Below are 13,532 nucleotides of genomic sequence, written 5' to 3' on the forward strand. Positions count from 1 at the left end.
TCAGTTTTCTTTGGCCCTTATCTCTGGCTTTTTTCCTTCAGAATCACCAGTCAGTTAAAGTTTGGCTCTCTAAATAATCCTTATTGTGAACACCAAGACTTTATGACCTGCTGCTTCCTTTCTTTTACCCTCTGTGCAGGAATCCCAAAATGTATTAGGCAAAAGGATCCCCCTACCCCCTTTCGATTGTGTTTACCACCGACCTAATAAAAACACAGAGACTTGTTATGGTGGCAAAATCTGTGGAGGTCACATTTTTTATTTAACAATTTTATATTTAAAGGACTAGGTACACCCTGACCACCAGCTGCGGCTCCTATACTCGTGAAGAACATGGGACTGCTGCCCATACCGTAACCAAACGTTTTAAGGGAGCAGGGATCATGGGGCAGAGCGCCCTCTGTTGACCAACGAGTAGCCCATCCTCCTGCTCCCCCATCATGTGCAATACTGGCGCTAACCCAGCCTCTCGCATGACTCAGACAAGACCGTGCAGTCAAAGTCTGCTCCACACTCGTGACTTCCCAAGGATAGGCCTGCACTTCACTGAAAACCATCCATCTTCCTGGAGCCGCAGTTGTGTCATGGGAGTACCTATTTGACCAACACAGATAATGGTACCCCAGAGGAAGGCAAAAAACTCAGGTGCTTTCAGCCAATTAGCAGCCTGATGAAAAAATTCCTTCCTGACCCCCTTCAAGGCGATCGGTTGCGAGAACCCTGGAGCACCGTCTTTCGTATACTTCTTCCTATTGACCTGGGCTGGGAGGGTAGGAGAAAGAAAAAACAAAGTTATCTGTCTTGCTGCCACTTTGCCTCTCCTTAAGAACCCCTTCCTGGCTTACAGCCCCCTGGCCCGGCCCTCCAGCCCGCCCCCTTTTTTCCCGCCGAAAGTCCTGGGCCATTGTTCTACCCCCAGCAGGGGGGGAGGGCTGAGAGGGACCGAAACTACACGTTCTCATCTACAGGGGGGAAGGGACCCTGCCTAACTTCACATCAGCCTTATGCAGGCCTCGTTCCCCTAAGTTGTAGTTGAGCTACAAGGAAGCACACAACATGAGCATACCTCACAATATTTTAACCACGCTTATGTTACCCTTAAATACCACATCCATTTTACATAATTTGGCAGGTTATGGAAAGTCTGAACACATTTCTGGGGGTTTTAAGATGGCCATAAACACAAAGATTCAGTTGCATGAAATGAAGATTCATACAATTTTTTGATCGTGTGTATAGCATCCCGACATTTTTCGTTTCATGGCAATCGGTCGTTTTGTCATTCAACGGGTTAAAAGATTTATATCGGCTACCAATAATATCTTTGCAAGTACTGCCTATCTGATGATATCAATGAGAGTCACAACTATTTGTTGAACATAACTTTCAAACGGTTGCTGTCTGTCAATTAATGGCCAGAACATAGTCTGATTTGCTCTTTGTACAACTTTATTCATCTGAATGGTTAATCTGCTCGTCTATGGCCAGCTTTATGGTCAGTTTTTATGTGTCATTACTGTTTTGCTAATGAAGGTGAATTGCCCTTTAAACTGCAAGTCACAGTTTCCCCTAAAGACCTGCTTATCGTAAATTGTTACAATTGTCCCTTTGCGTATCTTGGATACTTACAAATGCATCTAATGTAGGTGTCAATTATTCCAAGCTCTCTGCCAAAAGGCCTCTTATTTAATTACATTTCAGAAACATTGTATCTTTTCTGGCCATTCAGCGTAGGAGATCAAAGAGAAACTCGGGACATTCAATCATAATCCGGGACTGCGGGCTGAGTTGTCAAAATCGGGACAGTCCCGCGTTTGAGTAATGTATATAGTGCTGTATTTTGATGCAAATCTTAAAAACACGCCACCCACACACTAGTGTGATTGTAAAAAACGTGATGTCACACTCACAGCACATCTGGTGGTGGTGTGTTTTTCCTTGTGTGCCTCCTTTTTTTTCCTTCAGAATGTCTAGTTTTAACCTGATTAGTTATACCCAAACAGAAACTATAGCAATGCACAGGTGCCTATAGTCAAAACAAAAGAAATAACAGAAATCCGTGTTTAACAAACCTGTTTAGCACAACACTGACATTTATCTTTCCAGTGGCTACTCAGACTTATATGAATAAACCACATCACATATCCCTGCTGACTCCCCATATAGGTTTTCATTGCTACATTAAGTTGACATGAGCAAACATCTATTTTTGGAGGACATTTGCACTGTGCTTCCCTCTCATAATATTGTGGTAAGACTAATCAATCAAGTGACTGAAAATGCAGTCATTGTATAAGGCATAAGAAGATGATAGCAATTTTGTTATGTTACAGTATCAACGGTATTTAATATACAGGTATGGGACCCATCATCTGGAAAACGTTATTCAGGCCATCTCCCATAAATTCCATTATACACTTTTTCTCTGTAATAATAAAACAGTACCTCATACTTGATCCACACTAAGATATAATTAATCCTTACTGGAGACAAAACTATCCTATTGAGTTTATTTAATGTTTAAATGATTTCTTATTAACTTAAAGTATAGGGATCCAAATTATGGAAAGACCTCTAATGCCAAAATCCCAGGTCTCGAGCATTCTGGATAACAGGTCCCATAACTGTACTTTGAATACTATATGCGTAGTTTAGGTGAAGAGTAAGTAGGTTTGATCCTTTTTCTAAATCACTTGCTTTCACTGGCAGCAGCAGCAGTAAGAAATATCCTATCAGAGAAGCCTTACTTGTTTACTGCAAACATGGATAGTAGGTACAACACCCTCAGGGAGTTTTACTTATGGAAACTAGGATGCGCTCAGAGCACCATGAGTCCTATGACACAGCATAAGCAGAGTTGTAACGAAACACCTTCTACCTACCACATATTCACATAAGTGTCTCTGAGCCATATGTCCTTTGAATTATTTCATTACCTCTGCTCTAAAACTGGAAAATGTGTGAGAGATAAGGATTTGTTTTTTACTTATAAGTTGCAGTATTTTTATTTTTGTATTAAAAACGAAAGTGCATTAGTACAGATTGTACTGTGTCACTGTAGATAGCTACAGATTTCTTGGGTAGATTGGTACTGCATTTTTAAAAGAAGATATAAATAACCACAAAAAAGTAACATTATGACAATTTCGGGTAAGTAATGTATGCATGTAGTGAAACAAGTATAACTGAAATAATATACTGTAATTACTACCCTGCACACGAAAATGCATCAAACAAACAATTATATTAAATATTGTTCCACAAAAGAAAGCACTGACAACCATCAGAGTCTGCTTATATGCATGTTGCCAGAAGAACTCAGTGGGATCTCATTGTCGTTTCTCAGGCCTAGGGTTTGCACTCTCATGGCTCAACTACAGTGTTGAGCATACACTTACCACTGACTGGGGCTCATTTATCAACACTGGGCAAATTTGCCCATGGGCAGTTACCCATAGCAACCAATCAGTGAATAGCTTTTTAAAGCCAGCTGCAAGTAGAACAATGAATGCAGCAATTTGATTGGTTGCCATGGGTTACTGCCCATGGGCAAATTTGCCCAGTGTTGATAAATGACCCCCAGTGTGTTCAAAAGGCTGATAAAGGCACAGATTTCAGTATATTATAGTCATGTATAGCCAAATGTGGTGTCTAAAATCAAGACTGGCTTTGCAACTGGTGTATCACATTTATGCAAAGAATAGAGATTGATATAGACAAGGCTTATACTGACAAGCAAGGAGTTCATTTTCTGAAGCCTTTATGAGTTATCAAGGTGTTTATAAGCACAACCTATTGCATATTGCTGCAATAGGTGCAAATGCACTAAATCATAGTTGGTGGTACCATTGATGGTACTATGCAGCAGATTTATAATCGTGTGAAATGAGACCTCGCTAGAATAAAATTGCACCACTCTCTATTAATTTCTAAGGTATTATTAGTGGTGTATTTATCAAACAGTGAACGCTAACTTTCACCCATTGATAAATACATCTCTCTTTAAAAGTCCTACAGAAATGAATAGAAAATGGTGGAATTTTACTGTGGTGAGCTCTCATTTCACACTATTATAAATCTGCCCATATATGTCATAGTGAGGTAAGACTGTGGGGCAAATTCACAAACAGGTGAAAATTCGCCAGCAACGGCTACGCCAGCATTAGTCACTTCGCCCTTTAGTAAATTTACCCCTGTATTTTTTAATATGTTAATAAATGATATTTATTATAAGTTATTACACTAGTTACTAATACCACAATACCACATACAGTACCACATCTCTCATCCACTTAATTCTGATTTTGCCCACTCCCATACCTATGTCTTATTCCCTTCCTTTTAGATTGCAAGCCCTCTTGCACAGGACCTTCCTCACCTTTTGTACCTGTTTTGTTTGTGATGTATTTAACTTCATAAGTTCTACGTATGTGATTTAGCTGTATAAACACATTTACTTTATAGTGCTGCGAAATATGTTGGGGCTCTATAAATACATGTTAATAATAATAGTATAAGGATCAAATACTGGTGAGATGAGGTGATATTTACAAAAGACCATAAGGGATTGATGCTCTTTTTGACCATTGCTACAATGCATTTTAAAATGTGGTTGACGTGACGTTAAGGCACTACTACTGCTCCAGTGGTAAATTAGGAAAGCAACTGCAGCCATTCTTCATACCCTTAAAATTACAGGAGAGCTCAGCTGATGCAGAATTATATGCCGTTACGGAGTTCCATTATATATACACCGTGCAATAGTTAAATCGTTTTCATATTGATAGCTGGAGCTGAATGACATTTTTTTCATCTATATTGTAATAGAGTTATTTCCACACCAGACAGCAAACATTTATCACAGAATAACATTTATAAATTGTGTCAGATATGTCTGGCTAGATATAAAAGAGGGCTCTGTTGTAAAGTGCAAAGGCTGGGGTCCTAAAGGTGGCATTATATAAAGGTGATGGGCAAACTGTTTTTCTCAGCATTCTACTGGCACCTATTTGCACTTTAACAATAGATGGAGGACTGCAGGTTGCCGGTTGGGCATCCTTTAATGGGGTGGTTCAAATGTTATAGAGTTGCTAATTTTAAGCAACTTTTCAATTGGTCTTCATTTTTTATTTATTTTTTCTAATTATTTGTCTTTTTCTTCTGACTCGTTTTAGCTTTCAAATGGGGGTCATATCTATCTATCTATCTATCTATCTATCTATCTATCTATCTATCTATCTATCTATCTATCTATCTATCTATCTATCTATCTATATATAGTAACATTTTGCAACCTCTATTATGCAGTGTACAACCTTTGTGCCGGTATCTACTTCCCTCCACACTTGAGTTTACTATGAGGCAAAAATACCCTGATTTCAAGCGCTGTAATAAACCTAATGTTATGTTAATAACTCAATGGCCCTTTGGGCGCCCTAATCTCCATTGGTTCCTTCCCCATCAGTCGCAGTCACAGAGTCTGCATCCTCTATAGCTAATGTTGTTATTAGCAGGTAGATGGCAAACTGTTGCTAGATTCCAGCACATATCAGAATTTATTCTTTATTAACCATAAATAATACAAGACTTGCAAAATACATCCGCTTTCTTACAAACGGATACAGTAGCAGTCACTTGTATTTATATTAGGCTGAGGCTGGCTTAGCCTGAACATTCTCTTCCGCCAGTAACAAACATGGAAGAATGCGGTTTTCGCTGACAGCCAATAAGAGAAGCATTCTGATAGGTACTATGTCCGGAAACGTCCCATGTGGAACAAACACATAGATCAGGAGGATACCGGGAGTTATTCGTTCCGCTGCTATAGAATTTGAATATTCTCAATGGCTCTGCTTCTGGTTCTTCCGCAATGATTCCGATATCGCTGGTTGTGGTGGTTCTCGGGGGATGGTGCGCAATTTACTTGGCTGACACCTTTCTGACGGTGAGGCATTTAAAGGCCGGACTGTTCCACGTATAATGAGAGGCGGGGAGGTATTCATGGTGTCACACGCGGGTTTATCAACTTTAGGGTGACAACAGTGCAAAAGGCTAAATACCTCCTCCTCATGGACAATTGTCATCACCGAAATGTGCTTCCTTGGGGGCAGACTGGCAGTTGACCCCATGAAGTCTATGGACAAGTATATAGTCTATGGACAAGTATATAATCAAGTATATAGTATATGGACAAGTATATAGTCAAGTGTATAGTCTATGGACAAGTATATAATCAAGTATATAGTTTATGGACAAGTATATAGTCAATTGTATAGTCTATGTACAAGTATATAGTCAAGTATGGACAAGTATATAATTAAGTATATAGTCTATGGACAAGTATATAGTCTATGAACAAGTATATAGTCTATGGACAAGTATATAATCAAGTAGATAGTTTATGGACAAGTATATAATCAAGTAGATAGTCTATGGACAAGTATATAATCAAGTATATAGTTTATGGACAAGTATATAGTCAAGTGTATAGTCTATGGACAAGTATATAGTCTATGAACAAGTATATAGTTTATGGACAAGTATATAGTCAAGTGTATAGTCTATGGACAAGTATATAATCAAGTATATAGTTTATGGACAAGTATATAATCAAGTATATAGTCTATGGACAAGTATATAGTCTATGGACAAGTGTTTCATGAACCTGCTGGCTGTTATTTTCCTACATCTGACTTATTTGGAAAATCTGGTAGTTGCAGTTTAGCAACATTAGGCAACTTCATTCTAGGGGACTGTACCTCACTCCTTCATATCCAAACACACATCGTGGCTATGGTGGGCCCCTGGCACTGGCAGAGATGGCTTTTATGTACTGACCTCATGCCATTAGGGTGATCATTTTTAACTTTAAAATGACAGTGTCCAGTTTAGGTCTTGCTTATTAGAACATGTGTACCTGAACCTTATCCATTCTGGTCCCTCCCAGTAATAAGGCCTTAGTTGTTGGGGCTGCATGTGTGCTCATACCTCCTCCATGATCTTTCAGGCCTCCTCCTGCGTGCATTCTTCCCCTTACACTAATGCTCTCTCTGAACCCAACTTTAAAAGTGCAATCTTATGGTAAGTGATCCGGGTAATGGTGGATGATGAAGACTAGGTGACAGATAATGGAGTAAGGAGCATGGAGGTCAGAGAAGTGCTGACAACTGATGCCTAAAACTAGGGAAGCACCAAATCCAGGATTCGGTTCAGGATTCGGCCTTTTTCAGCAGTGACTTTTTGTCACAAAACAAGGAAGTAAAATTGTTTTGCCCTTCCCACTCCTAATTTGCATATGCAAATTAGGGTTTGGATTCGGTTCGGTATTGGCCGAATCTTTCACAAAGAATTCAGGGGTTCGGCAAAATCCAAAATAGTGGATTCGGTGCATCCCTACCTAAAACAGAAGCAGAATGGATCGCAATGTATGCATAAAATCATAACTATTAACTACAGAGGAAGCAGACCGTGTCGCTGCAGGGGATTAAAATAAAGCCAGGATCATTATCACCATTATGGGGAGCCATAGGACACTGTATAAAATAAGCCAGGATCATTATCACCATTATGAATAGGACATGGGGGTTAGTTGACATCTCTCTGAGTTCCAGCAGCCTCCCCCACCCCTCAAAATTGTAGCAGTTCTGTTCAAACCTCACTTAATACACATTTTATTTTTGATGACTGTCTGCCAGGAATCTATTACATGAAATTTACGTTTTATGATTGGTTCTCTCTCTTTAGGATTTTTTTTGTTACATAATGTAGTTTGTCATATTTTCAGGTAATGTTTTAGCATATGTAACCCATTTTGTCCATTCCACTGTCCTTGTCCACCCTGTTGGGGGTATAATTCAGGGTGTCCTGCAATAAATATGGGAGGGGTGACAGGTCTGTAATTCATTGGATTTATCTTTTATTTGCATTGTATGTACATTTTATAGCACTGTCAATGTACAAACTCTAGTTGGACTGCATGCTCTTTGTGCTCAAGGTTAATAATGCAGAGCTCTGAGTAAGTATTTTTTTTCTAAAAAGGTAATATGATAGAGATTTTCCAGTTGATTGAAATAAGGGTTTGCTGTATCTGAACGAAGTTTATGATGATGGACCTGGGCAAATGTTCATTAATCAAAGCAGCCCTGGATGTCTTTAAAAAAATTCAGTAAAGCTCATTGCCAATTAATGTGGCTGCATTCTGCAGATTACTCTATTTCTTGGAATCCAAGCAGAATGTGTACTAAGCCATTCAGCGATGGATTATATAGTTAGGCCCATAAATATTTGGACAGAGACAACTTTTTTCTAATTTTGGTTCTGTACATTACCACAATGAATTTTCAATGAAACAACTCAGATGCAGTTGAACTGCAGACTTTCAGCTTTAATTCAGTGGGATGAACAAAAAGATTGCATAAAAATGGGAGGAACTAAAGCCTAAAGTTTCAGCTTGTCAATAGCAGCAATGATCCAGGACTTCAAACTTGTCACAGGGGGTCACAATCTTGGAAAGTGTCTGTGACACTCACATGTTCAGTGGGCTCTGAGCAGCTGTTGAGAAGCTAAGCTTAGGGGTCATCACAAATTATCCAGCAGAAAATTATGTTTGACTGTAATATAAGATGATTCTACAGGGCTGATTATTAAATTCTGATGCTAATTGCACTGGTGACGTAATAATTATCTGTATTCATTACTAATCAGCCTTATATGGTGACATTTATATTCTATGTGTACTGTATATTGTCCCTAAGCTCAGTAAGTGACAGCAGCACAGAGCATGTGCAGTGAGTCAGCAGAAAGAAGATGGGGAGCTACTGGGGCATCTTCAGAGGCACAAATCTTTACTACTAAAGGGTTCTGGTAGCCTTGGGCTGGTACAGAAGCCCAAAACATAATGTACAACATTTCTAGCTTCTTTAGTTAGGCTTTAGTTCTCCTTTAAACATTGGACAATGCACAGCACTACTTGTATGCAAAACATTAATATTTTAATAGTTAAATAACATAGCAGCTGTGTTTTTTATGTTTATGACACCTATAATAGCAGTAAAAATGCACTAACATCCTAGTCCTTTGTCTTTCAGTCATCTCAGTCACTGAAGAACTCCTATGAAGAATGGCTGGCGTCTCACGGGCTCAGTATTTTGCCATTTCATATACGCTGGCAAACCACACTTTTTAATCGCCTCTTCTATAAGTGGGGCCGTTGGAAGCCTAATTTCCTCTATATATGGTATGTTTTAATTCTGTTTTTGTGGAAAATATTTCCAGTTAAGTTGTGATTTTTGCAATGTAGAGGGCAGAAAATTTACAACTTTACAAATTTTATTATAAAAAAAATCATTTAATGCCTCTCCTAGCTACATGATTTAGTAGAACGGTATTTTCTTTACCCTGTATCTAAAAGTAAATTAAAGGTTTTCTTTAAATCAGGTGACCAGTAAATGCTACCTTCACTCTCCCTTTCTACTTGATCTGGTGCATACAATGTCACTTTTATCGCACTTTTTTGGATCATCAGTCCAAGCATACCCCAACAAAATGTATATTTTCTTTGTATGCGCTCCTTGAGCTATTCTATCTTTGATTTTCTACATGCAGAATTCTTTGTAAGCTAAATATAAATCTGCAGCTTTTCCTGAATACAAATCCCAGCATGTCTGAGCGCACTTAAAGGTGCAACCACCAAAAAAAAAAAAAACTGGAGCAAAGCATAAGGGCAATTGTAGTTGAATGTTAAATGCCTGTCTTGAAGCTTATCCGTCTCTACCCCCCCTCCATTTGACAAATTATGGAGGGGGGGTATAACTTTTTTAAATGATGTAGTATGTACGTCATTGAAGAAGTCTGCTAAATTTACACACTATAATCCCCATTATAAATCATGAAATATAAATCTGCAACTTCTAAATAGAATTATAAAGCAAATGGTTTGGGTGTATATAAATGTGCAATCACCAATTACCCCTAAAAAAAAGCAGTGCATAATGGCAATTCCAAATGAGAATTTGAAGGGGGAACCTCTTAGGGGGTTATTTAACAAAGTCTGAATTTATCTCACAATTTGCTTCGCGAGAAAAAATCAGATTTTCATGAATATTTCGACTTTTTCACAGTTTTTCATAATTTTCACCCGAAAACTCAGAAAACTAGGGAGGTTTTGCCCAAAACCCAGCGTACATCAAAAAATCACTGAGACTTCTCCCATTGACTTATATGCAACCTTGACAGGTATGAGATGCCGGATTTTCAGATAAAGACTTTTCCATCCTCTGGGTTTAATAAATTCTGAAAACATTTTAAAAAGTCTGATTTTTTTTTTATAAAAAAAAAATAACGAATTTTTTCGGGATTTTTGCATTCAGAATTTAGTAAATAACCCCCTTAGTGTACACCTTTCAGTTTATCAGTCCTTGTGATATACCCCTACAAAGAATATTAAATAATAAAAAAACTTACCTTCTAGTGATGCGCAGGTTAACTGTTTTTTTTAAACTGCACCCAAACCTAAACCACCAGCTCCCAACCTGTGCCCAACCTGACCCAGTGGATCAGCTGTTTCTATAAACCCGCTCACAACCAGCCCATCTGTGATGGCAATGGGTGGGAGTGTGACTATAAATACAGGCTAATGGAAGTGGAATTGGGTCATTGTAGGGTCTCGGGTGGAAGAAAACGTACAAAATACAGGGTATAACTGAAAATTTATGGGATGGTTCTGGATATTCTGCATGCAGTTTTTCTAACTAAGATACTTTTACCCCAAGACACCCCACAAAAACATACATTTTCAGGTTTTCATTTTGAGCTATCCTTTTTTTCTATATGCAGATTTCTGGACACAAGTCTTTGCAGAAGTATTTTGTGCAAATCCACACACTAAGCAGTCTAAAATACATAATGTAAATGTAATAAAAACATAATCAAAAAGGGGCCAAAATACCTGTTCCACTAATAACTTACATTGATTTTTTTAAAGGCAAGAACACATACTTAACAACACAAAGCAAAAAGGATAAGTAAACCTTTAAATTAAGTGACTGTAAAATTGATGATTGTGCTATTCTAAGCACTTTTGTAATGTACATTCATTATTTATTTTGTTTTTATACCAAGATATTAAGGGATATGTGTACTGTTAAAATTAATGAATTTTGTTACAAAAGTGCCACCTGCTGGTCAGTTTCCAACCATTCTGACCACCAAGTAGTCAAGGAAGTTGTCAGGAGAAAGAGGCTGCTCTGGTGTCCTTCTGCTTAGGAAATACAAATTAGAAACCTTTCTCACCTGTTTCTTAAGCAGAAGAACATTAGAGCAGCCTCTTTCTTTCTTCTGACAACTTTCTTGACTACTTGGTGGTCAGAATGGTCAGAAATCAACCAGCAGATGGTGTTATTGTAACTTAATTCATTATTTTGAAGGTTAACTTATCCCAGAATATCTGGCAGAGCTGAAAAAAGTATGTATTTTGTGCGTAAAAACAGGCAGATGGCCAGCAGGTTCAGGCAAGGCAAACAAGAACCATAGAAGCATTAGCAACTTAGGACTGTGCCTTTCTGTGCTTGCTGCTTATAGGGTTGCATACAGTTTTCTGTGTCTGTCATTTTATAATCTACTGCACTGCCACCATGGTGCTAGGCTCTTTGTGCCAGACTATTTTATGATCTATATTGTCCTGTTTATTTTCAGGTTTACATTAGGTATGGTGTTTGGAATCATCGCAATGTTTGGTTCCATGTTTCTTCTGGGTAAAACACTCGTGCAGACTCTGAATCAGATGATGGCTGAGAGCCCAGCCACCCAGAATGATCGCATGCTGCAAGTTGTGGTGAGACATTATACCTAATTAAAATTATTACGTTTGCCCAGTAGCAGTAACCCACAGCAACCAATATGATGCTTGCTTTTAAACAGATGACTAGTATATTCTACCCATTGATTGGGTGCTATGGGTTACTGCTCCTGGGCAAACTCTGTTTCAGAGCACAGAGACCTGCTACTAACCCACTAAATAGAGAGCTGCACTCTGTCTTAGATGAAGCGGGGGAGGCACATAGGCATCCACCTCCCATCCGCTAACTATCTCCATCAGTTAAGATGTGCAATTAGAAAGGTGCAGGCCTCAATGGGGCTATGTCTTTACTGCCTGCCCTAGGGACACTGGGGGGGTGCCTGTCATTATCACCCTTCAGTGATTACAACTCACGTTCTTCTTTGAGGGGTAATGTATTCTGGTAGGCTCAAGGGAGATCTGAATAATTGTCATTTTGCCTGTAGTAAATATCAAGAAAACGTTTCATTTTTTTTCCAGTGAAGACAAATCCCAGATAGTCCCTATACTGAAAATGGTTCCCGATAAGAAAACATAAGCAGTATATTGAATAGGTAGAGAAAGAGATGGCCTTGCCTAGACGGTCAAGCTCATATTACCTTACAGCTGGTGCCCAGGTTGATATATTGCATTTGTTGAGTAGTGTCTCTGATCCTGTATTTGGTTCTGTTGTCATGCCTACTGAAACAGGTGCCTGGTGTAAATCTGCCCATCAGCCAGCTGTCATATTTCTTCTCTGCGATCTTCATCAGTGGAGTTCTACATGAAATGGGACATGGAGTAGCAGCCGTAAGGTAACTGGATACTATTTTATTCAGTTCATTCTGTATCCACCAGTACTCAAACAGTGCTCTTTGTTTACATCAGTATTTAAGAATGTAAATGCTCCCTATATGTTTGTCTAATGGAAATAATTATGTATCAAAATGTATATTATCAATTTACTTTATTTCCATTAAGCTTCTATGAAAGTATCTCTGTCTCAGCTTCCAATTTTAGCTTTATCACTCACAGCAGACAAGCCACAAGCTAATTATCAGCTAAGTATAAATCACTAGTGTATTTGTTATCCCATTATGAGGGTAAAACTGATGGTCCAAATAGAGGTACAATGTCCCCGGTACATGGCTAATGTAACAGGGCATTCTACTCGGTAGTATTAAGAGGTAGTAGTGTTATAACATACATCCCAAGTGCAATGGACTGATAAAGTTTATCAAAACACTCATTTGTTACGCAATATCCGTTAACACAAATCATGTGGAGTATGTTCATCTTCCAATTGTAGCAGACACAATACACAAATCATCCAACACACAATATTAATATTTACACTGTTGCCAATACAGTGCAACATATATTAAGACCGCATCATGCAGACTCACCTATAACCTTATCAATTAAAAAAGCTAGCAAAGGTAGTGCCTTCTCTTTAGGTTAAAAGTACAGGTATGGGTTACGTTATCTGGAAACCCAGTATCCAGAAAGCGCTGAATAATGAAAAGCCTATCTCCCATAGACTCCATTTTATCCATATAATCTGAATTTTTAAAAATAAATTTTCTCTGAAAAAATAAAACAGTACCTTGTAATTGACCCAAACTAAGATATAATAAATCCTTATTGGAAACAAAACCAGCCTATTGGGTTTATTTAATGTTTACATGGTTTTCTTGTAGGCTTAGGGTATGAAGACCAA

General features: G+C 38.4%; 1 protein-coding gene across 1 annotated transcript in view; it reads left to right on the forward strand.

Moving 5' to 3' along the window:
- The first annotated feature begins 5,722 nt into the window (after window positions 1–5,722).
- Window positions 5,723–13,532, forward strand: part of mbtps2.L (membrane bound transcription factor peptidase, site 2 L homeolog) — a 31,580-nt gene continuing 23,770 nt past the window's right edge. The window contains exons 1-4 of the mRNA XM_018246260.2: window positions 5,723–5,944; window positions 9,087–9,235; window positions 11,692–11,830; window positions 12,524–12,627. Coding sequence (XP_018101749.1) covers window positions 5,870–5,944; window positions 9,087–9,235; window positions 11,692–11,830; window positions 12,524–12,627 — 467 coding nt within the window. The 5' untranslated portion in view covers window positions 5,723–5,869. The remainder of the gene's footprint in view (window positions 5,945–9,086; window positions 9,236–11,691; window positions 11,831–12,523; window positions 12,628–13,532) is intronic.

The sequence above is a fragment of the Xenopus laevis genome, chromosome 2L (assembly GCF_017654675.1).
Source record: "Xenopus laevis strain J_2021 chromosome 2L, Xenopus_laevis_v10.1, whole genome shotgun sequence".
Taxonomy (NCBI): Eukaryota; Metazoa; Chordata; class Amphibia; order Anura; family Pipidae; genus Xenopus; species Xenopus laevis.